This window comes from Rhinolophus hipposideros (assembly GCF_964194185.1).
Source record: "Rhinolophus hipposideros genome assembly, chromosome: 9".
In the NCBI taxonomy this organism is placed as follows: Eukaryota; Metazoa; Chordata; class Mammalia; order Chiroptera; family Rhinolophidae; genus Rhinolophus; species Rhinolophus hipposideros.
In genome coordinates this window covers 17,236,833-17,259,187 of record NC_138055.1, presented here as the reverse complement: position 1 = coordinate 17,259,187, position 22,355 = coordinate 17,236,833, and the positions used below count along the sequence as shown (strand labels likewise).

At 34.1% G+C, this 22,355-nt stretch overlaps 1 protein-coding gene across 5 annotated transcripts in view; it reads right to left on the bottom strand.

Moving 5' to 3' along the window:
• Positions 1-1,487: 1,487 nt before the first annotated feature.
• The window catches only part of NUP37 (nucleoporin 37), a 37,677-nt gene continuing 16,809 nt past the window's right edge, over positions 1,488-22,355 (bottom strand). For 3 of the 5 annotated variants that reach the window (XM_081060210.1, XM_081060208.1, XM_081060211.1), the window contains 5 exons: positions 11,510-11,600; positions 7,763-7,944; positions 7,213-7,263; positions 4,797-4,890; positions 4,032-4,290 (listed from right to left, as the gene is read on the bottom strand). In XM_081060210.1, the coding sequence (XP_080916336.1) occupies positions 4,177-4,290; positions 4,797-4,890; positions 7,213-7,263; positions 7,763-7,944; positions 11,510-11,600 (532 nt within the window). In that variant the 3' untranslated portion in view covers positions 4,032-4,176. Of the gene's footprint in view, positions 4,291-4,796; positions 4,891-7,212; positions 7,264-7,762; positions 7,945-11,509; positions 11,601-22,355 lie in introns of all 5 variants that reach the window. The other 2 variants (XM_081060207.1, XM_081060209.1) reach the window with 2 other exon arrangements.

Sequence of the window (22,355 nt, the reverse complement as noted above, 5' to 3'; positions counted from 1 at the left end):
GGCCTGGTTTAAACTTAAAGTCAACTAAGAGTCATTTCTTACAGTTATAGTCTAAGTAAAAATGAACCAAAATGAACTAATTTGTTTTGACAGCCTATCTTCTTTATCACTGTGGTATAATCCATCAGTAGTTGCCTCTGGCTTACGTTAGAGGTTAGTTGTCTGGAGCTTATTTCCTTTATATACTGTCTCAAAAATAGAGATTTCCTAAAACAGTATTAGAAAGCTCTTACTTGAGATGGTTGCAGAGATTAACCTTAATTTCGACCAGAGTCTAATCTTCTCTGGATTTGGCTCAATGAGCTGTGTTTATAAAAAAAGATCAAAGTTTTGTGTTTAACCACCATTAGAAGCAAAGATACCAGCAGCATTTATTGCCTGTTATTACAAAGGAAGGAAATAGGCATGGGACTAAATATACTACTAAAAATACAGTTGGTAAAAATGCTTATTTCCTATATCTTTAGATCTATTGGGTTACTCAAATTGTTTGCAAAGGCTGAGAAACCTGGTGGCCACCCCTTTAACTTACCATTGTTCATATGGATTTTAAAAGTTTTTGTATAAGTGTTACGAGTTGTCCCAAGGTAGAGTATTCTGTTAAGAATTAGTTGAGAAGGCAAATAGCTATCTAACAAAGACGTAAGTTAAACAGAAATAAGCTGATCCAAAGAAATTTCCAGGCAAATGTAACTTGATCTTACATAAGGGCAACAATTGTTTTTACTAAGGTAGTTCAAAGAACAGCTGAAAAGGTCAGAAAGTAGATTCAATGCTTTTGGATTTCTCATGAAGGCTGTGTCCATGCATGCAAAAGAAATTGGTTATGTTGAGTTTGAGTAATGGATATGGCATTCAGTGTGCATTCATTTTTCCTTTTGTGAAATGCGAGCTTCAAATCTGATATCCTAATGATTTTGTTGTTACTGTGTTTAGTTAACAAATGGATGCTATACATTAAAGTCATGTTAATAATAACAAAACTACCTGTTTTAAAGGGCATATTTCTTTAAATATATAATTAGAAACGAATGTTAGCTGTTTTGAAAGCCTTTTCCAATGCCTGTTAAAATAAATGTTTTTGAATCAGCAAGGTGTTAGATTAAAGAAACAGAGTGTTCTCTCCTGTCCCCGTTCCTGAGCATACCGACAGCTTGATAATGATACACTGGAACAGAATGCTGCTTTGGGGACTTGACCAAGCTCTCAGGAGGAGTATGTGGAAATGGACCATCATAATGATAATTTTTACTCTGCAAATATTATTTGGGTTCAGAACTAAGGCTATTACTGGTATGACATAAAGTTGGGTTAAATTGAGTATAACTTTCTGAGCTACAGAAAAACATGGGGAATAATCTGGAGCAAATACTTTCCCTCTCCTCAGAAATCAGTCCTGGGCACAATACTGTCTCGTAACTTCCCAATCAGCATTTCTGGGATAATGTCAGATTTTGGACAATTACAAAAAACCAGACACAAATGTGCAAACCAGATTTCAATTTCTTCTCCACTGACATGAGATTTAAAACAGCAACAGGAACATTTCTAGGTCAGTGTCAATATGCAGTTGCAAATTACCAAAGTAAGAAACAAATTGGAGTGCATGGGTGTGTGATTTTGTGTTTTGGCATGGGAGAAACATTAAAATATTCACAATGTACAAGCCAAATCATAAAAATAAAATAAGACTTATGATCCCATCATTTTGAAAGAGTAGGATTTAGTTCTGACATCTTGCAGATTTGTGATATCCTGACTTTTGCTTCAACAGTCCTAAATAATACACATTTTAGAACATAAGTACAACTTTCTTTTTCTTTTCACAATGTTTGTAAGTGAAGCAATCCTTAGGAAAACTTAATTTCAACAAAAGAAAAACCATCTTAGACATATTTATAAACAAATGTGGAAAAACTAAAACTAACTGGAACAGACACACACACACACACCTCATGTTATTTATCAGGAATTAGAAGTGATGACCAATAATTAATTCCCCATTAAACATTTCCTCCTGCCTTAGTCTAATTTAAACACAGTTTACTTAAAAACAAAGTTTACTAAGGAAAAAGAGTATCACTACACCACTTAAAGTAACTGAATACACTAAAATTTAATAACAAAGGAGAAATTGGAAAATGGTTGCGTAGCCTATATGTAAGATTGAAAGACAAAGTTACAGTTCTCAATGCTTACTCAGAATAAAATTTATACCACTCTTGAAACCAAGAGGTAAAGACAGCCCTCTCACCTCACAGCCACCATATTAATTTACACACAGAACCATTTTCTCTCTTTGAGGGTAATACTACCTGCCTCTCGTTGGCATCTGTATTGACACGACCACCGTGAGTTATCTTTCTTTGCCCAAGGCAGCTGCCTCAACAGATAGTTCTATTGGGTAATTTCAAGAGACAACTTTTATATTTGGATAAGCCCTTATTCTGGAAAATCCATATCCTATATACCCAAATACCCAAACCTTTCCAATCTCCATCCCTAAACATAACCCATTCAATTCCTAAGTCAATTTTTCTAAGTATAAGACAATTTTCAAAAACACTGGTCCAATCTGTCATTTCAGGTTGTATCCCTTATTTTTGGGATACATCCTAAAATGACAAATTCTTTGGCCTATCCTCATACTTTTAACATTGTCTGTTCCATCACAGAGACTATTAAAGGCAACCATGTCAAAATTTTCTGTCCTTTGCCTTTTTAAGTTCAAAATCTGCTTATGAGGGGTAAAGGAAAATATTTCTATTATTTGGTATTAATATTTTACTGTATTAAATAACTGACATGGAAATTGCTGTGCTATGTAATTTTTCATCTGTACTTTAAAACATGTAACAATCTACAGGATTACAAAACTTTACTAAAAAATTTTTAATTACCTGCAACATTTTCTCTCTTAAAGATAATTTTCTTGATTCCATTAGATACTTACAAGACATCTTATAAGTAGAAAACTTAGTAGACTAACTAAAAAATATTTACTGGTGTTATTAGAAATAAACTTCTAAGTTCTCAAAAATAAGAACTATACATCTCTGAAATAAATTAATAATACCTACAAATCCCTGAACTGTGTGGCAGGCACTTGTTAGGTATTTTCAGTCACCTTTTATTAATACTAATTCCGTGAGACATTAATACTCACTAATTCCGTGAGACATTAATTCCTATATCTCTATTTTTTAAGAGGAAATGCAGCTTCAGAGAGGGCATTAACTAACAGCAATGCAGAGTTTGTAGGCATTTATTTAACTCTATACTTTACTGACACGCAGAAACTTAAGTTTAAGCGCTTCTGATTATATTACGATGTGTCATTAAAAATATGATATGGCTGCCTTACATAATCCTGATTTCAATAAGCTTTGAGATGGTGAATCAAGTTCTATTGCCACTAGGTGTCATCCCCAAAACATTTAAATTTCTTGATAAGAATAGTAAAAATTCATAAAAGGCAGAGGCTGTAAAAAGTATTAAATGATGTCATTTTTCAAGGTAAGCTTTATCCTATATACCAGATGTTCTAAGAATGCTGAGATGTCCAGTCAAAAGGAATTTGCATACAGTAAACAGGGTTGAACAACATCATCAGCCACATTTTCAAGAAACTGAAAGTCATTTTTATATTAAATTTAATGAGGCTTTATAATACCTGAAGAAATTGTAAGACCCCTTACACATAACAGATTGCTAAAAAAATACATACATCCACACAAATACATTCAACCACTTCTAGAGTAACGCTGAAAGGAGAGACATGTTTTCTCTTTTGTAAATGTTTGTGTCTCTGAGAATTAGGAAAATAGCATATACATAAAGTATAGAAGATAGTATATACTTTGGAAAAATCCTGTAACAAAAATCAAAAGCATTATGTTTCCCTAGTTATCTCTTTTTCTGGAGCTGCTGTGTCAATTACAGCCGTAACAGATGATTTAAACACACACACACACACACACACACACACACACACACGCGTGCGCACACACCAGAGTAGGAAAATAATTTTTCATACCATCAACATTTTATTTAACAAAAACAACAACTGAGATATTTCTAGAGCTTACAGTATATTTGGTATAAAAATAAGGAATTCTCCAAAATATGTACTAAAAATACAAAGTTTATGGATCTAAGGTACCCAGAAAATTTATTTTACATTTCAGTCACCCAAAATAACAGCTTGTGGTCTCCTCCAATTGCACATAGTGGGAGAGTTCTATGCCAGGAAAGGCCAGATCCAACGGCTACAGAACCTGTGAGGATGGGCTATAAAATATGTGAAGAATTAAAGAAGCTCAATAATTCATCAAAGTTGATAAACAAAAACTACCCTTCAAAAATAAGAAATGCGTTGATACAGTGTCTATTTATAGCAGAAACAGAATTAAAAATGTGCTTCCTCATAGGTGAAATATGCATTATTTGTTTGTAGCTGGCTAGAATGAAGGATACAAATAATCTATGAATAAATGGTGCAGTCCATACTCAAATATTTTTGCAGTCTAAACCAACCAAGCAAGGAAAATCATTATATTTACATGAAGGAGGAAATATAATACAAGAAATAAAATGCCCTTTACATGAATATTGACAAAAGTCTATTACCACTGGTGATTTAAGCATCAAAAAAAAAAAAAAGCCTTCTCTTTCTAACTCATGCAAATAATAGACATTTATAAATTAATTACATATTACAAATTTGTGGGCTATGAGTAGAAAAGTAGAAAACGTAAATTTAAACATATGTATGCCACAAAATATTTCCAAATTACCTGAGGGTGTCCTAAATGATGAATTTGAAATTGGCTTGCCATTTTGCCAGGATAACCAGTAGTAGCAAACAAGTATTCATTAACTGTGGACCACCTGAGAAAAGCAAAGGGTAAAAATAAGAACAGTATCTTACTGATAACTACAAGCTTCTCTGAACCAGGTTATTCCTTTTTGCACAAAAACAAATTTTAAACCCTAAATAAACCCTTAATAATTTTAAACCCTAAATTTGATAACCTGGCTTTACAATTAGACTGGGAATTCCAGAGAAGTTAATTATATTTTCTCATTCTATGAATATTCATTACATGCTTATTGTGTGCCACTTTGTTAAGTTCCAAAGTTACACAAGGTTAGCAGTTCTTTCTTACAACCAAAGGCTGACAGTGTGGTAGGAGACACAAACAAGGCATCAGACAGATACAAAATATTTCACAGTACAACACATTAAAAAAACACATCTAATGTTCTTATTGATATTTGTTATATGTTAGTGATAAAACTCATGTGTTTAAACTCCTTGGGGTAATGCAAACAGCCAGAATATTTAGATAGTTAAATGTCGAGGGTGCCGAAAAAATGTACACATTTTAAGAGACGTTATCTATGTATATTACGGTTCAAAGTTGGATTGAATGACAGTAGCAATGTGTAGGATGGTGTTTGTTCAAAAGATGGCGTTAATCAAATGAAAGCTAGTAGCGTCATTCATTGTATTACAATTTTAATACTGTTTTTTCCTTTCTTAAGATGTGTATATATTTTCTTGGCACCCTCTGTATTTAAGTTTCAAGACAACCTAGACATTGGAATATAAAGAGTCAATGTAAAGAGTCAATGAATCAACAAGAGATAATGGAGCTCCAGTGACAGGCCCAGCACTAACAGTGCAGTAGAGGAGATACAAGAAAAAGAAAGGATTCCTTGACAAAAAAAAAAAAAAAAAAAAGTGTGGCTGATATTATTAGTTGTTTGTCCAACAGTCATTCTGCCCTTGTCCATGCTAACTGAACCCCAACTGCATTCTAGCACAGAGTGTCCAATTCCAAGGGATGAGACACAGCTGGTTTAAGACAATGACAGCAATCCCCAGTGAACAGGGAGTGCTGCTTCCTCTCCTCTTCCTTTGGTCAATGTTTCTGTCAATGTTTTTAATTGACAGAAATTGCCGTACCAGAAGCGATGTGTGATACAGAGACTTTCCGTTGTGATCACAAAATACAGTGAATGCTGCTGCCAACTGCCATCCAACGGAAAGGCAGGAATCTTCAATATGGGAAGCAGCACATCGAACCTTAGTAACAGTGTGTGACAAGTTTCAACTTGTTGGGTGAGGTCAGTCAGGTGTGAGCTATGGTTGAGAGGTGTGTTTTACAGTTTGCTATAAATCATCCTCCATCACGACAATGCTCCGTGTCACACATCACTTGTGGTATGGCAATTTCTGTCAAATAAAAACATTACGGTGTGTCCTTATCTACCTTATTCACCAGATCTGGCACCGTGCAACTTCTGGCTCTTCCCTAAAGTCAACACGATTCAGGACCTTGAGGCAGCCATGACAGCGCAACTAAAGACACTCACGAAAGAGGACTTCCAGAACTGCTTTAGAGAGTGGCAAGAACAATGGGATAAGTGTGTTTGAAGCAAAGGGGAGTGTTTTGAAAGGGATTAATGGCAATGTGTCTTTTACTGTAATAATTTTTAAAATTTAAATAGTCACAGTATTTTTTTATCACACCTCATATACTTTTTTCTTAGGAGTACATTAAATAGGGTTTTCATCAAGTTTCACAATTTTATTGGGGATATTTTAGATTTGATGTAGCATAGCCTGTAATAAATGTCCTACTGGTTTTAGTCTCTTAGTAAGTTTTCTTGTTACTTGAAGCTGAAAGCACCCAAGAGTGCATTACACAATAGACTAGAATGCAAACATGAATGATAAAGAACAAGGTAGACATGTATGTTAATTTTAGCAAAGAAAGAAGAAGGTGGAGAAATATAATAGCTAGCATGTTCTCATTTAAAGTACAAAAATGAAATTTGTATGTATAAATATGGGTCCACCTACATTTCATATTTTTATCAGCACTAAAAATAAGGAGGTATATGCTCCAAATTACTGGGGTGGTATTGCAGTGGCAACATGTTTTGTGTTTTAAAAACTTTTCAAAAAAGAATATTGAAAAACAAATCATTCCCTTGCCTAAACCAAAAGACAAAAGCAAAAACTTATTTAGGAAAGGAAAAATAGCCATTTATAAAACGATCAGAAAAAAACAGCCACAAACAACTCCCCCCACCCCCCTACAAAAGAGAAGACTGGGAAAGTACTCCAGAGGGTGGTATAAACATGAACAAAAGAACCAAACTCAGAAAATCAAATGATGACGGCAACTAATAGTATATTACCTGAATAAGCAGGCTCGATCTATGTGGACAGGTCTCTTTTCTCGAGGGTAACTAAAAGATAACATTTCGATTTTATGAATTATGTGCTGGTCTCAAGCAGAGGGACTTAAATTAAGGTTTCAAAGGTATTTTCTTTTTAAAGGACACAAGGTCCAACATATTTCAACTGTGACAAAATTCCAAATGAGCACTGGATTAAAATAGATGAAATACGATATAGACATAACGTGAATTAGAACCATTACAGAACACCATCAGTCAACAGGGTCAGTGTTTTTCTTCTTCTTCTTTTTTTTTAACATAAGTAAACATTGCTCAGATCAAAGATTTCCTCCCTGTACACTGTTCTTTCTGGGTTACTATCAAAATAAACCTGCAAAGCACGTGCCTGTTTCTGTTATGTAAAAACCCATAGTGGCTGGCCCTTCCACAGGAGGGACTTGTTTTTGCTCTCCAGTGAGGAACAGGTATTCAAGAATGGCTCAACGGATCATTCATCAGTAGTGACTTTTTTTTTGGTAAGCAGTAGATAAACACACTGAGGTAGTACCTGGACTTAGTAATATCCCAAATTATCCAATCATTCCCTGCAACAGCTCCAACTTTCAAGGTGTTTTTGAAGCACCAGTGCGCTGACATTAACGGCATCTGTTCCGATTCAAGAGATAAAATAGCCTGATTGGCTGTAAGATCATAAAATCGGATTGTTCCATTCTTTTCTGCAACCATCAGCTGTAAAACAGAAAAATAAAGAAAATTTAACTATCTAATTAATTCACTAGCCAAATCTGCAAAGTAGGCAGATCCAATTTCTATAGTAACATGCAAACATTTGTCTATATTATAAATGGAAGATGAAATAGAAAGGAAGAAAAGACTATGTAAAAATATCTGGCAAAAGAGTCAAGAAAATTTGGTACAATTTTAAGTTGTATAGTCACCAGAAATAAATGAGCCTAAGGATTTATTCTGGGAAGTTACCTTTAAGTTATGTTGCCTAGAAAGGATAGCTAAGTGTGTATTTCGCAAAAGAGATACATTTATGTTACACATCCTTACACAAGATAAGTGTGTTTCCAGAAGGGAAGGCAGCATGGCATAGTTCAAGGGCACAGACAGGCCTGGGGAGCAAGGTTGTTTCCTTCACTTAAAAGCTGACCACTGAGAACCACCAGATTGTGTCACTAATAGTAATAACTTTACTACGACAAAAAGCTGAACTTGATTCAGTGCTTATTATGTGTCAGGTTCTCGTTTAAGGATTTTATCCGTGTTCAGTCATTTCATGTTCATGAGCTTCCATTTTATAGGATGAGGAAGTGCAAGTAGTGACTGAGAGAGCTTTTGTAACTTGCCAGAGATCACACAGCTAGTCAGTGGTGAACTGGGACGTGTCTCCAGGCAGTTAGTTAACTCAAGAGTCCATACTCTTAACCACTTCTGTGTCGTCTCTCTGTACTTTAGGTTTTTGAGTTTAGCAGTGAAATGCTGAAACTGCTATTTTAAGGTTAGTCTATCTAATGTAGGCAAGAAGAATCAGAGTAGAGAGCCAAAGACTTTTGAAACAAGTTAAGGCTTAGAAAGAGCTACTTGTGAGAACAGAAATGTGCAGAATGTACTTTATGACACAGAGGAATGTATTCTAGTGACAGTGAAGGAAAAATTAAAATATTTTAAAAAGTCTGTGTTGTAGGGAAGTAAGATATCAAAGGTAACTTTACAATTCTGAGTTTATATGATTTAGAGCAGGGACTTCCAAACATTCTGAAGTCATGGAAATACAAAAAAATAAAAAATAAAAAAAATAATGGAGATGGGACGGGGTGGAATTTTAATGATACATAAAAGAAAAACAGAAATGATCTTAAAGCATATAAAAGAAATGGATCTGAAATAACCACCAATTAAGTATTAAGATAAATGTTTTGGGATAGAGTTTGTAATAAACATTCTCATTGCTTCTCTAGGTCACAGTTTTTAAAAAGTAGCCTATTGTGTTTATACATGGCGATATGAATATTTTGGTAGTAGTAACACATCAAAAATATTTAGTAGGTCCCTGATTATGTTTCAAGAAGACTCACTGGTACAGGGAAAAATTTAGGTATAAAATTTAGGACCTGGATTCAGAAATTATACATGGAAACAACCCGCATATATATAAAATGAAAAATTAGAAAATGTCACTCACGCACATATACAGAGTATAACTCTACTGATGAAAGATCCAATAGGCCTGAAACAAGTTTTCAGGGAATTCCAGGGCTCAGAGAACTTATACAGCCTGGGGCATCTCAGCCCACGATTAGCTCCTCTCCTCTATGAAGGTTGTAAATAGATCTGTCTGATTAATCCTTCTTTATGTCATTAATCTACTCACTAGATGTTTTGATTCTAACACTTAAAATGTGTTGCTGTCTTTGCATGTTTTTCTTTCTTATGAGTCAGTATATAATAAGGGCAAGGTCTTTATTCATTCTTTTGTCCTCTATTACAACAAAGGGTACAGTGCAGTTGAGAACTACCCCTTGCGACAATTCACAAATACATGGTGAAAGCCGAGTTGACAGTGGAGAGAGAGAGAATACATGGAAAGACGCTCAAGAGGACAGAATAATGCAGCTTCAAAGATCAAGTGACCAGTGTTTCAAGACAGAATTGAACAACAGAGCAAAAAGCTGCCTTGAGATTAAGAATGGGTTTGTTAAAAATAGCACTGATGGGGACAGCCCGGTGGCTCAGGCGGTTAGAGTTCCATGCTCCTAATTCCGAAGGCTGCCGGTTCGATTCCCACATAGGCCAGTGGGCTCTCAACTACAAGGTTGCCAGTTCAATTCCTCGAGTCCTGCAAGGGATGGTGGGCTCCGCCCCCTTCAATTAAGATTGAACACGGCACCTTGAGCTGAGCTGCCTCCTGGATGGCTCAGTTGGTTGGAGCGCGTCCTCTCAACCACAAGGTGGCCGGTTCGACTCCCGCAAGGGATGGTGGGCTGTGCCCCTTGCAACTAGAAATGGCAACTGCACCTGGAGCTGAGCTGCACCCTCCACAACTAAGACTGAAAGTACAACAACTTGAAGATGAACGGCACCCTCCACAACTAAGATTGAAAGGACAACAACTTGACTTGGAAAAAAGGTCTGGAAGTACACACTGTTCCCCAATAAAGTCCTGTTCCCCTTAAAAAAATAAAAAAAGCACTGATGACTTCTGAGAGAGTAGTGGAGATTGAATGAGATCATAGAGTTAGACCAAGGAATGGGGAAAGAGGAATTGAAGAGTTCAAACATTTAGAAAGAGAATGTGTGAAGAAGGCAGATTAAAATTCAAAGGGGAGAGAAGAATGTGAGGGTTAAGAGCAAGAACTATGGAGTAGGCTGCTTAGGTTGAAATGCCAATCTCCCAGTTAGCAGCTGTGTGCCTTGGGCAAGCAGTTTAACTTGTGTAAGCTTTGGTTTTCCTCCCTGTGAAATGAAGATCATCACAGCACCTATCTCATCAACTTGTCATGAGGGTGAAATGAGCTCACATTTGTGAAATGCTGACAATGGGCCAAGCATACGTAAGTAAGCAGTATGTGTTTGCTGTGATCAAACAAGCTTACCTTTTTGTGCAAATATGAGGACAGAAAAGAGTCATTGGAGAAACAGGAAGACATTAGAGGGCCACGAACACAGGATGCCTAAGGAACTGGCACCAGCTCTAAACAATTGAAAGATTAACTGTATTTAAGAAGATGAATGTAGTAACTTTTTAGATTCTAGGGAAAGATAAAATGAGTGATGCCCAAGAGAAGATACTGGCAAGTGAGAGAACTCTTGTTGAACGGTTCCCATCTTCTTAGTGAAATAAGAGTTAAGGCCAACTGACATTTTTAGAATTTTAGAAAGCTCTACTTTGAATAGGAGTTGAACACCACTGCAGCAAGGTACAATGTGCCTTCTGCCACTGATGCTTTCTGTTCACACAGGATGGCTCACAAGCATGGATTTAACTTTTTTTTGAAAAGACAAATTCTGCTGCTACATAGCCTGGGCATCAGTTTTTACATTGTAATTTAGCAAAGAGCAGAGAAAGTGTACTCTGAATAAATGCCATTTATGGGTGATGGTTATTAAATTAAAAATTATATAGAACTTTTAAGGTACAGATTTCTAGACTAATCTAAAAACATTTGTGACAATTAGAGTGTCTGAGGTAGGAAAAGTGATTGATTTTTTTCCCCCCTTTATGTATACATGCATTACACATGTATGTCTTTTCAGCTTGATAAAAGAAAGCTAAGTTATAAATAAAAACCTTAGAAGTTTCCTCCGGATGCCAGCACACACTCATTCCAGGGGAATTAAGAACAAACTGAGCTGTCTGGATTCCTTCCAAGCTCCAAATCCTAAGAAAAGAATAGGAGTATAATTTTAAATATTTTTGACACGTTACTACTAAAAAAAGAAAATTTCCATGAATCTATTCAAAGATAATAACTACAGATTATAAGGTAGACATGTGTACTTAATAAAGTATACATTTTAAAGAAAATTATAATTATAATTATTTTAGAAGATGTGAAAGTAGTATGAAGAATTTAACTTTTACCATAATCTTGGAAAAAGTCACATACATTTTCTCTCTAGTTAATTTAACAGAGCAACATAGTAACCAAATTAAATTATTCATATAATCATTTTGTGGGCAAAATCTTAACCTAATCAGGTTGCAATCCCATATTATTTCAATTAACAATTTCTACTAGGGGTGCCACACACACACACACCCACCCCCATCCACCAGTGCTTACATTTTCAAAATAACATTAAAGAAGCTAGTATGAGGTGATACAAATTTAGGGAGATAGTAATTTTCCATAGTTGCTTATTCCTTCTGCCTTTCGGTTTCCATGCCAGGGTCTCTTCCTTATCTTACATCTTTTTCATTTGGCTTACTTCCCCAATTCTCTTTCTCAAAGGTGGCCTTGATTGATAGCTATCAGATTAAAGGTGGGTTGAATGAAAAGACACTCGGTTCCGCCCACTCTCCTTCTCAATACCTACAAATCCACAGTAACAAGAACCAAGCTAATCACTGACATGGCTTTCTATCTCAGTTTCTTTCCCATCCCCGGTGGACATCAAGACTCGGAAATCTCGGTAATTGCACCTGTTGTGAGAAGTGCTATCCACCAATCAAAATGGTAGTTTTCCAGCTCATTCTTTACACGTAGGCACTGTTACATCTTACCAATACAGTGTGGCAGAGCGTTCGCATGGCAGGAGACAGAAGTTGGTGGGTGGTTGGCAGAGTGCCTACACAATTCTGGTCCTTAAGCACTGAACTCATTCATTAGAATGCCTTGGACTTTTTCTTCTGGGTTTTATAGTTCATACCTCTTAGGGACCATAACAAATTTCAACAAACTTAAAGAATATATTTTTAAAGTCTAGGCAAAAATTTACTTCAAAGAAAGTAGACGTGTTTATTGAACATACAACTACCCTGTACCAAACCCCATAATTCCAAATATTTTTTCTTCCTTAGGGAAATTATAGGGTCTCCGATATTGAAATATCATAACATATATACCAACATCAATGTTTTCCAAATGATTATACTTGATTAGATAATTTAGAACCACACACTTTCTTCTTATCAAACCAACACTTTTCATCCATATTTACTATACAAAGGAGAGAATTACAATTTAATTGAGGAGGGGAATTGCATCTACCAAGGGTTTATGCAGTTGTTTCACTCCACACAATGAATAAGATCATTAACTATGGCAACTGAGTATTTCTTTCCTCTCTATTGCCTTTTGCAGAATAAAGGGTTGGCTAATATTTTTATCACAATTGAAATAGTGGGAATTTGTCTTGCAAATTCAGTGAGTTCCATGAGAAAATAGCTTAAAGGCTCCATTCTTTTGATCTTATTCTAATATATATTTGATTTTTATTTGCTATTATATGAATTGAATAAATAGATACGAGACAGAATATTTTTCCCTTTCAAATGAAGGAAACCAGAGGCAGAAAATATGAATATTCTATCAAAAAAAGGTCAATTAAGTGTATTTCTGTCCAATGAACCAATTTTTTTCTAATCTTGAAACAGTATTTTATCCTGAACAGAACTTGATACTTTTTAAATAAAAACTGACTTGAAAATGAAGAGGACGATCCAGATTACTTTGTAGGAGTAAGATAAAATGATTTATGGTTTATAATTATATGCCTATTAAATAATTCTTGGTGGTTGCATAATCCAAGTACTAAGTATGCAAAATACAACAAATTGGGCTGAAAAATAGTTATCATAACTAAATTAGCTACAGATGGTATATTTTAAGTTGTTAAATATTATTTCCCTTTTTGATAAGATTCCATAATCAAGCTCTTCTCGAATCCTTTTTGTGGAGCTCAATACATTTTTCTGTGTCTTTACTACATGGCTTCTCCAGTTAATATTAATTTAGCAGATAAAGTCACATTTTTTGATACATCTTTTACATAATAAAAATAAACAAATCTTAAGCATACAGCTCAAGGAAAACAGGGTCAAGGAGAACAGCACCTAAATTAAGAAATATTTCCAGCGTTCCAAAAGCTGTCTTGTGCTTCCTTCCAGTCGTATTTCCTTGCCCTCTGACAAAAAAGTGCTCATTATCCTGACTTTTAAAACCTTAGCTTACTTTTACATGTTTGAAGATAAGAAAAATGGAATCAGATGGTATATACTCGTATTTTCTTGGTCTGGCATTGTTTTACTCATCATTAGTTTGTGAAACTTCCCAACATTGTTACATGTTGTGGAACTTTGTTCATTCTCATTGTTGTATACAGTATTCCATTAATTAAGTAAACTGCAATGTATTTATCCATTCTACTGCTGACAGATATTTAAGATATTTCTAAATTTTGGTCATTATCAATAATGCTGCTATAAATCTTGCACGTATCTTTTAGTGAATACAGACACCCACACACCCAGTCACACACACACCCCCGCTGGGTACATATCCAGGCGTGCAATTGCTGGGTGATAGCTTACAAATATGTTCAACTTTAGCAGGAATTGTCAAATAGTTTTCCAACTTTGCTGTACCTCATTTTTCTTTTGTGTCTCATATTTCTTTTTCATTACCAACTGAAAAAGACTAACCTTTGTCTAACACATTTTCTGACAAAAGCAATTTTAATACAATCATTTGTCTAAAGGGCAAAAGATACAATTTTCAGTTGGTCTTACTTGTAAGGTAGATTTCTCAAATCATCCTTTTTTTTGCATTTTATGTTATTTTCATGTATTGATGTCTGGATAAATGTGCATCAGTTTTAAAACGTAGTGAACTCAATGTAAATAGTAAAAGCTCTCTTAATTGACCTCTTTCTGACAGACTTCCTTTTTCTCTCTGTAGAACTGATAAGAACAAGAAGGCCATTTTCTAATATTCTTACATAAGTATTTGTTATAAGCTCACAAAGAGGGAATATGGGTTCTTTACTAGCATACCACTGTTTGTGATAGAAACCCATGTTTATTAATGTACATAATTAAATAATATTATATGAGCTGACAGAATCTGAATGTTGAAAGAGTTATTTTTGTGAAACTAAGTTGATGACAAATAACTAAAGGCAAGTTTCTAAATTAAAAAAAACTCTTAAATTAGGCACATGTGACAATTACAAAAGATTAAGTAATAAAAATCATAAAAATCTAGTTATATTTTAATTAAAACTACTTAGCAAGTGTAGTTTTCTTTGTAGACATTGTATTATGGGAGTGGCTCATGAAAAAAAGAGGTCCAACGTTAATCAACAGACTCATAAGGTAAAAAAACCTGGCCTAATGTCAAAAACTTGGCAAATGGCCAGTTGATAGATTTTCATATAATGTTGTATATGAAAACAAGGTTGTAGGCATTCCTTTAAAATGATTTTCTGAGTTTACTGACTTTTTGCTTACCTAAGCAACTACAGGTTTAGACCATATTAGAGAAGAAGAATTTCTATTATAATGGGAAAAAAATTCATAAATTTGGAAATTCATATTTTAACATTTTCAAATTTATTAATACATTTGTTTATAATAAAATTACCTAAAAGTTAATTATAACCACAGAAACGTACTTTTCAGAGAAGTGTACATCAGAGAAAGAGAAAAACTGTAAAGTTCATACACAGCCTTCTTAATACACATAATCAAACATATAGCAAGATAACAGATCATTTATAAAAGTATAAAAATATAACATTATCAAGTTAAACTAACTTGACCAAAAATCAGGAGCTATATGAAATATATATGTATATCCATTTAAATGTTTACAAGGGAAATTTCAAAGAAAAAGCTTTTAAAGTAATCTGCTGACATTATGAAGCCAGTAATACAGACTGAATCAAAAGGCATTGGAGTATAGATAGCATCACTCTTTAAGCAAAATAGACAGTTTTGACCCAATTTGGTTACAATTGTAACAAACATTTTCAACTCCTCCCAACTCTGTGGTCCTATTTAGAACACCTAGATGTAGCTGTAAAACGTATGGATGAAAAGCTATCCAGATCTAAGGTTATAAATTACACTTTACTTTTGCTAGTTTACTGTTAAAATTATTTGCTGGTTTACTGCTAAATCACTTCAGCCTGAGTGCTTTTCAGCAGAGCATTAAGTATTCCTACCATATATCATTTAAATGTGTTGTGCCATTTAATTAATAAAAAGATTCCATAAATTGGGTGTTGGCATACTGAAGATATCCTAGATATTCTCAAGGGCCTTTTAAATTGACAATTAGTAGACAGAGATGGGAGATGTTCTCTCTGAGAATTCAAAATGAAATCTCCTAGGTAATACTCTGTTCTTTTTATTTGCTTATACTCCACTTTTAATTGGCACGCATTGTCTGTTAGAGAGTTCATTGTAGAAGGAAATTTCTGCTACCAAATACTTTTGACAACATGGATAAAGAAGAAATGGATGACATTAAAAGACACATCTGTATTCATTTGGCCTTCTGTAACTGGTAAAGCACAAAACACAAACCATAATCTGAAAGACATGCCTGGATCACGTGAATTACTGTATTAGTTAAATATGAAAACAAGAACAAAAGTAATACTGAGATGTAGTTATAAGGATGAGAAGGCACTTTATTTACAATATTACTGGGTGGAGGAAAGGGACCTCCAACATTGTTATTTACTTTTTTTTTACACATCTGTGATTTGCAAATATCTTCTCTAAGTATGCAGTTTATCTTTTAATTTTAATTCTCTGAAGAGACTCTTAAAAAGAGCAGAAATTCTTAATTTTGATGAAGTTCAATTTAGCAGTTTTTAAAAAAAATTTATAGATTGTGCTTTGGGTATTATATCTAAAACCTTTGATTAAGCCAAGGTAAAAAATTATCTCCTATATTTTCTTCTAATTTATAATTTTAGATTGTTGTCTATGACCTCCACCATTTTTAGACAAGAAACATATTTTTCACTGAATTTGTGATAGCAAAACGAACATTCCCCCCCTCACATTTCCAAATAATCACTAAATTACTTATCATGCTATGGATGATTCAAAACAGGGAGAGACATGGTATATTTCCTCAGTAAGTGATCAAACAATTAGGAAGCAAAGGGAAACAAATTACAAAATAATTTAAAGCTAAAATATCTGGTTTTAAGTGCAAAAGGAGTATAGAGGTGTGAAGCCACGTAACTGAAAGCACAAATCTAGGGGTTAGATGGACAAATCTTGACAGTAGGTATGGTAGACTAGAATGGTGAATAAAGAAACTGTTGCCCTGTGGGTTAGACTATGGACAACTTTGGTAGCTAGGCAAAAAGCCTCAACAGTGGAGGCCAGCAAAATGGCATAATAGTATAAAATAAGAATTTTGTGAAGAGTACTTTCAGTATGTGTCATTGTTTCAAATATATTCAGAAAAAAGATTAGACTAATTCTGCTTTTTTTATTTTTATTTTTAAATGTATTGGGGTGACAATGGTTAGTAAAATCACATGGGTTTCAAGTGTACAATTCTAAAATACATCATCTATATATCACATAATTCTGCTTTCTTTTAATACTTGAGACTACAAAGCAAATATTAATGTACTAGTAGTATTAATAAAAGAAATGGATTACCAGAAATTTTACTGATTTGAGATTAAGAAGACTTATAAGTGTGAAAAATGAGAGATAACTGCATGTTTATTATTTTACCCTTCAATAATTAAAAATGAGTCAAAAATACAGTCAATAATCAGACTGTGTGTTTTGGAGACGGGAAAAGTGGCCTGTTTCAAGCATGACAGTAATAAACGAACTATGCCATACTAAAAATAATCTACTACTATACACATCTTCACAAAGCCTTGGAGAGGTTAAAAAACATCTTACGAGCTTACATGTTGTTGCTTCATTTTGTTTTCTTGAAATTATAAATATTTTCAGCAGCAGCTACAAGTGTATCATTACAGAGGTGAGAAAACTACCTGGGGCCACCCCAGAGGAGAATTAAAATACGAGTATTATTTAACTTACACAGATAAATAGATTTTTGAAAAATAGGAGTTGTGAGAAATTTTGTCACATTTAAAAATAAACCTCAAAATTAAACTCTCAACTACAAACAACGCACCATATGGTAGTTTTCAAACAGATCATATATGATTTCGTCTTCAAGGAATTCAGAGTAAAAGGATTTTTCTTAGATATATATACATGAGTAATACTACCCAGGAAATATCAGCACTTCATTATTTCCAAGAAATATTTTGATATAACTTAAAATTTGACTACATGCTGTAAATGAGGGAAAGTACTCCTATCAGTCACATAAGTGGACTTTCAAGATAAACCTGAAAATGTTTATGGAGATGATTCTCATTCATACAATTCACTTGCTGCAACCACACGAGGGCCACATAAAGCAGGCTTATGGCACTGCAATCACTGATACGGTAATACACTTTATGAAGTACTGGTTTTGTATTTCATCCACAAGGGCACATGCGAGAACAAAGAATTGACTACTATAGAGTGGAGTTACCAGTACAAGATCATATAAAATTTCAGAAAATTCTTTCATCACTACATAACTTTTACTCAATTATAATCTTTCATTAACATATTATTTCACTGCATTGAATTAAAAATGTTTGCAAATGTGATCAACAGGTTTTACTATAATTTTTGAATAGTTCTTATAAAGACACATTCTTGTGTTCTGTTCGCTGGAGGTAAACTATTACCAAATTCAACACAAACTGCTTACTTTTAATTATTCTTAAAATAAGGCTCTTGTTACATCTGTACAATAACTGATCTTGATTCAAAATGTTACTAAAAATTAGAGGGAATTTTAGAAGACAAGCTGAGAACTTTATTTCTGGCATTATTTAACCATGACATTATAAGGAATGTAAATTCTCCTGATCTCACTTTGTACCTAGAATTATTTATGCAGTTTATTTGCTCCTCAATGGGGATTAACCTCCCATGGAATGCTTCATTGGCCTACCTTCAGAAGGTCCTCCCCTTCTTTCCGTTTCTCACAAGGAGTGTTTTTAAATAGGTCACATATTTTGTGATCCCAATTGGGGTGATGGTAGGGGAGGAACAATCATCTTATCTATGGCTCTTGAAGACTCTCAAATATACACAAATAGAGGCACTCAGCTAGCATTGGGTACACTCCTTCTCCTATTCTTTAAGAAAATGATGACAGCCACAACACGACAACTACTAATATGCCATATTTTACAGTCAAAGTGAATGGCACATTACATGCCTCTATTATCTTCTTCTTAAACTAAGAATTCTTTGGTTTCTAGAAGCCAATTTTCCTTCACCATAAATTTTATCTAGTATTTTAAAAGGTATTTGCAGGGGAGGAGGAGGAGGACAGGGACTTACTTCGGACATCCTTTGTAGTTACAGTGAGTACTGAGTCTTCTATTTCATTTGTATTTCCCAAAGTACTAAATGTTGGCTATACTAAACGTGTTTAATAAATACTTGTTGATCTGACTTGTTCTTACAGAACGGTACTGTTTTTAATATACAAGAACATCTGTTATTTGGCACTGACTGGGAATGAGATGTTCTGTATTAGTGAGTTTTTAAAATAATAAGCTTAACCCATTAAATACTTAAACACCATTTTTACCTTGTTTTGGAGGTAGGGGATAATAAATCTTTCGAAATGAGTATGCACTTATTTACCTCTCAAATATTACAATAATTTTAACCTTTTATTGATGCTGGGTCATAATTACAAATACTAGTATTTCCATTTTCCTGTGCATATGTATGTAGATATGTGTACATGTATGCATGTTTATGTGTGTATTTGCATATGGTATAATAGATATGATGACAGGCCATAAAGGACATGGTATAGAACATGAGGCTGAAGGGTTTGCAATCCCATGATTTACTTGGGAATTTCTTTCTTAAACACATCTCCTGTCAGATGCTTTGTTTGGTAATGGCATCTTTTTTCTAAAGACGTGGTGACAGATAGTTTTATTCATTCCTTCACCCATTCACTCTCTGAGGACCTGCCACAAGAGTACTCTTCTAGGTGCAGGGATGACGCTAAGGCAGAAGAGCATGGCTGACTCCGCCAAATACCTTTGTAGTGAAAGAGCCAGGGCAGTTTACTCTAGAATAATTCTCCTCGTCCTTGAGAAAAGTGTGTTTCTTTTTCCTCTTCTTCCACATCTGAAAACTGAGTTAAAGAAGTATGAAGAAGGAACATGACATCTTCATTTCAAGAACTGGTACTACTGTTTTAGCAAAGGTACTTTAAAAAATTATAAATTCTTCACAAGCAGAAGGTAACACTTCTGTAAATATGCCTCTAAGTACAATTCTATCAATTTTATTAAGCACTACACAATGCCTGATTTTGATTAAAACACAGGTAATATGAACAGCTGCTTTTTCAATAATGTAAAAAGATGAAAACTTCTTAAAGAACCTTAAGTTAGAAACAGTATAGTGCAGTGCTTCAGAACCAGATTGCCTGGGATCCTCATCTGTAAAAAGGGAATAATAAGAGAATGTACCACAAGGTTTTTGAGGATTGAATTAATTCATGTAAATCACTTAGAATAGTGCCTGGTCACATATTATCATCTAAATCAATGATACGCAAGACGTGGTGGTTCTAAAACCTTGGGGGCATTTTTGATTGTCCTAATAATTGGGGTCCTACAGGCATTTGGTGAATGAGAAGCAGGGATGGTAGACATTCTACATGACTTTCGAACGTCAGAGTGAAATTTAGAAATACTTCAAAAAGTGGGCACATTTCAAGATAGGAGATGTGTTTTTTTTGCAATCTTTGTTAGTTCTCCACCCATGGGGTAACAGTGAATTACTTTAATACCATCCATATAAAAACTGGCTGATTTGCAAGATCATCCTCCCTTATTGTTTCAACTTCACATCCTATACTTTGTATTACTATTTCTATTTTGATTAACATTATTTCCCTCTTTCATTTACCACATTTAGTTTTTTTCTGTTACTACACACAGGAGTTTTATCTTAGGATAAAAACTAGTTGTGCTCAGGGCTATGACACTGCAGGACTCCAGATGGCACTATTTACATTGTACGCTATGCAAACCAAATCCCTGGAATTGTGTGGCTTGGCAGCCTTGTCTCTGCTTTACATTTTCCTGTTATCTTATTTTTCTGATATTCAAATTTATTTATTGTAAAAAGGGACAAAGACTTCCGCACTATGTCTTCTTATATGGTCACATCTGAGTATATGTACACTGTGCTGTCTTGTTTTCTTTTTATAGAAATGTACATACAATTAAAGTACAATAATAATTTTTGTAATTATGTATTTTGATAGGTGATATTTTCTATGAGTTTCATTTCAGATTGTATAGTAGGCATTATAAAATGTTAAAAAAAAGTGGGTACTGAGATTGCAAAAGAACCGCTGACTTAAATGAGAATTCAATTTTCTTATAAATTTGCAGATTACCGAATACTAAAACTAGATGGAATCTTATATAAAATTTAATCTATCTTCTTCTCTAAGTACATTTAATATTATGAGTTGCACCTTGGTTCATAGTTTGAATAGCTGTATTACAGAATGTAGAGAAGTGAGAAAGATCTAAAATATTCTTAGAGACAAACACCATCTCAGGACAAAGTTGATTTAAGAGTGAGTGATTTAAGGCTAAAGAGTGATGATTTAAGAGTGCAGGTGAGCCAGATGCCAGATATTTTTGGTCCTCTACTTAATAGCTGTGTCCTCACCACAAGTTACTTAGCCTCTCTATGTCTTGTATCCTCATCTTGTACAATGAGAATAAAAACAGTACTTATCGCAGAGTTGCAAAAATTAAGTAAATTTACATAGTGGTGAGCAACAGTAAAGCACTCAATATTTAGTCATATTTACTTATTAATACTGCAATTCATATATAGAAAATAAATACCTTTGTCCGTCTTAGAGAAGCCTGAAATGGGCCTGAAATGGGCTTTCAGAGAAGTTCTGAAACTATTATTTACAGGTTTAAAAATAAATCAGTGATTACCAAGTACCTAGCACAGTGACTGGCATGTGGCAGACACTTGATATTTGCTGACTGAGTGAACTAATCTATACATTAATTTACTGCCTATACATTTATTTGTTTTCTATAACAAGAGATAAACAAGTGACAACTTTTTAATGGATAGACGACATATTAGTGCAAATGAGAACGATCTTCATTCTGTCGGATTCAGAATTTGGTAATTTTCAATAAAATACATAAACTTTATGAACCTGTTCAGGGGATAGATTATATTGAAATGGAGTCCCTAAGGCCACAAATGTCCTACCTGATTATAATACTGTCTCTCTTAGAAATGCTTAAGTCAAACATCATAAAATATGGATAGATCAAAATACTCAATTTATCAAACAAATTTTTTTAATTGGCACTGATTCAGAGAAACAATTTTTGGAGTCATTGATTCTCTCCACTGTTTTCTATTTTGTTTGTCTCTGTTCTAATCTTCATTTTTTCCTTCTTTCTGCTAGCTTTGGGTTTTCTTTGTTCTTTTCTAGCTCATTAAGGTGTAAAATCAGGTTACCGATTTGAGTTCTTTCTTCTCTTCTAAT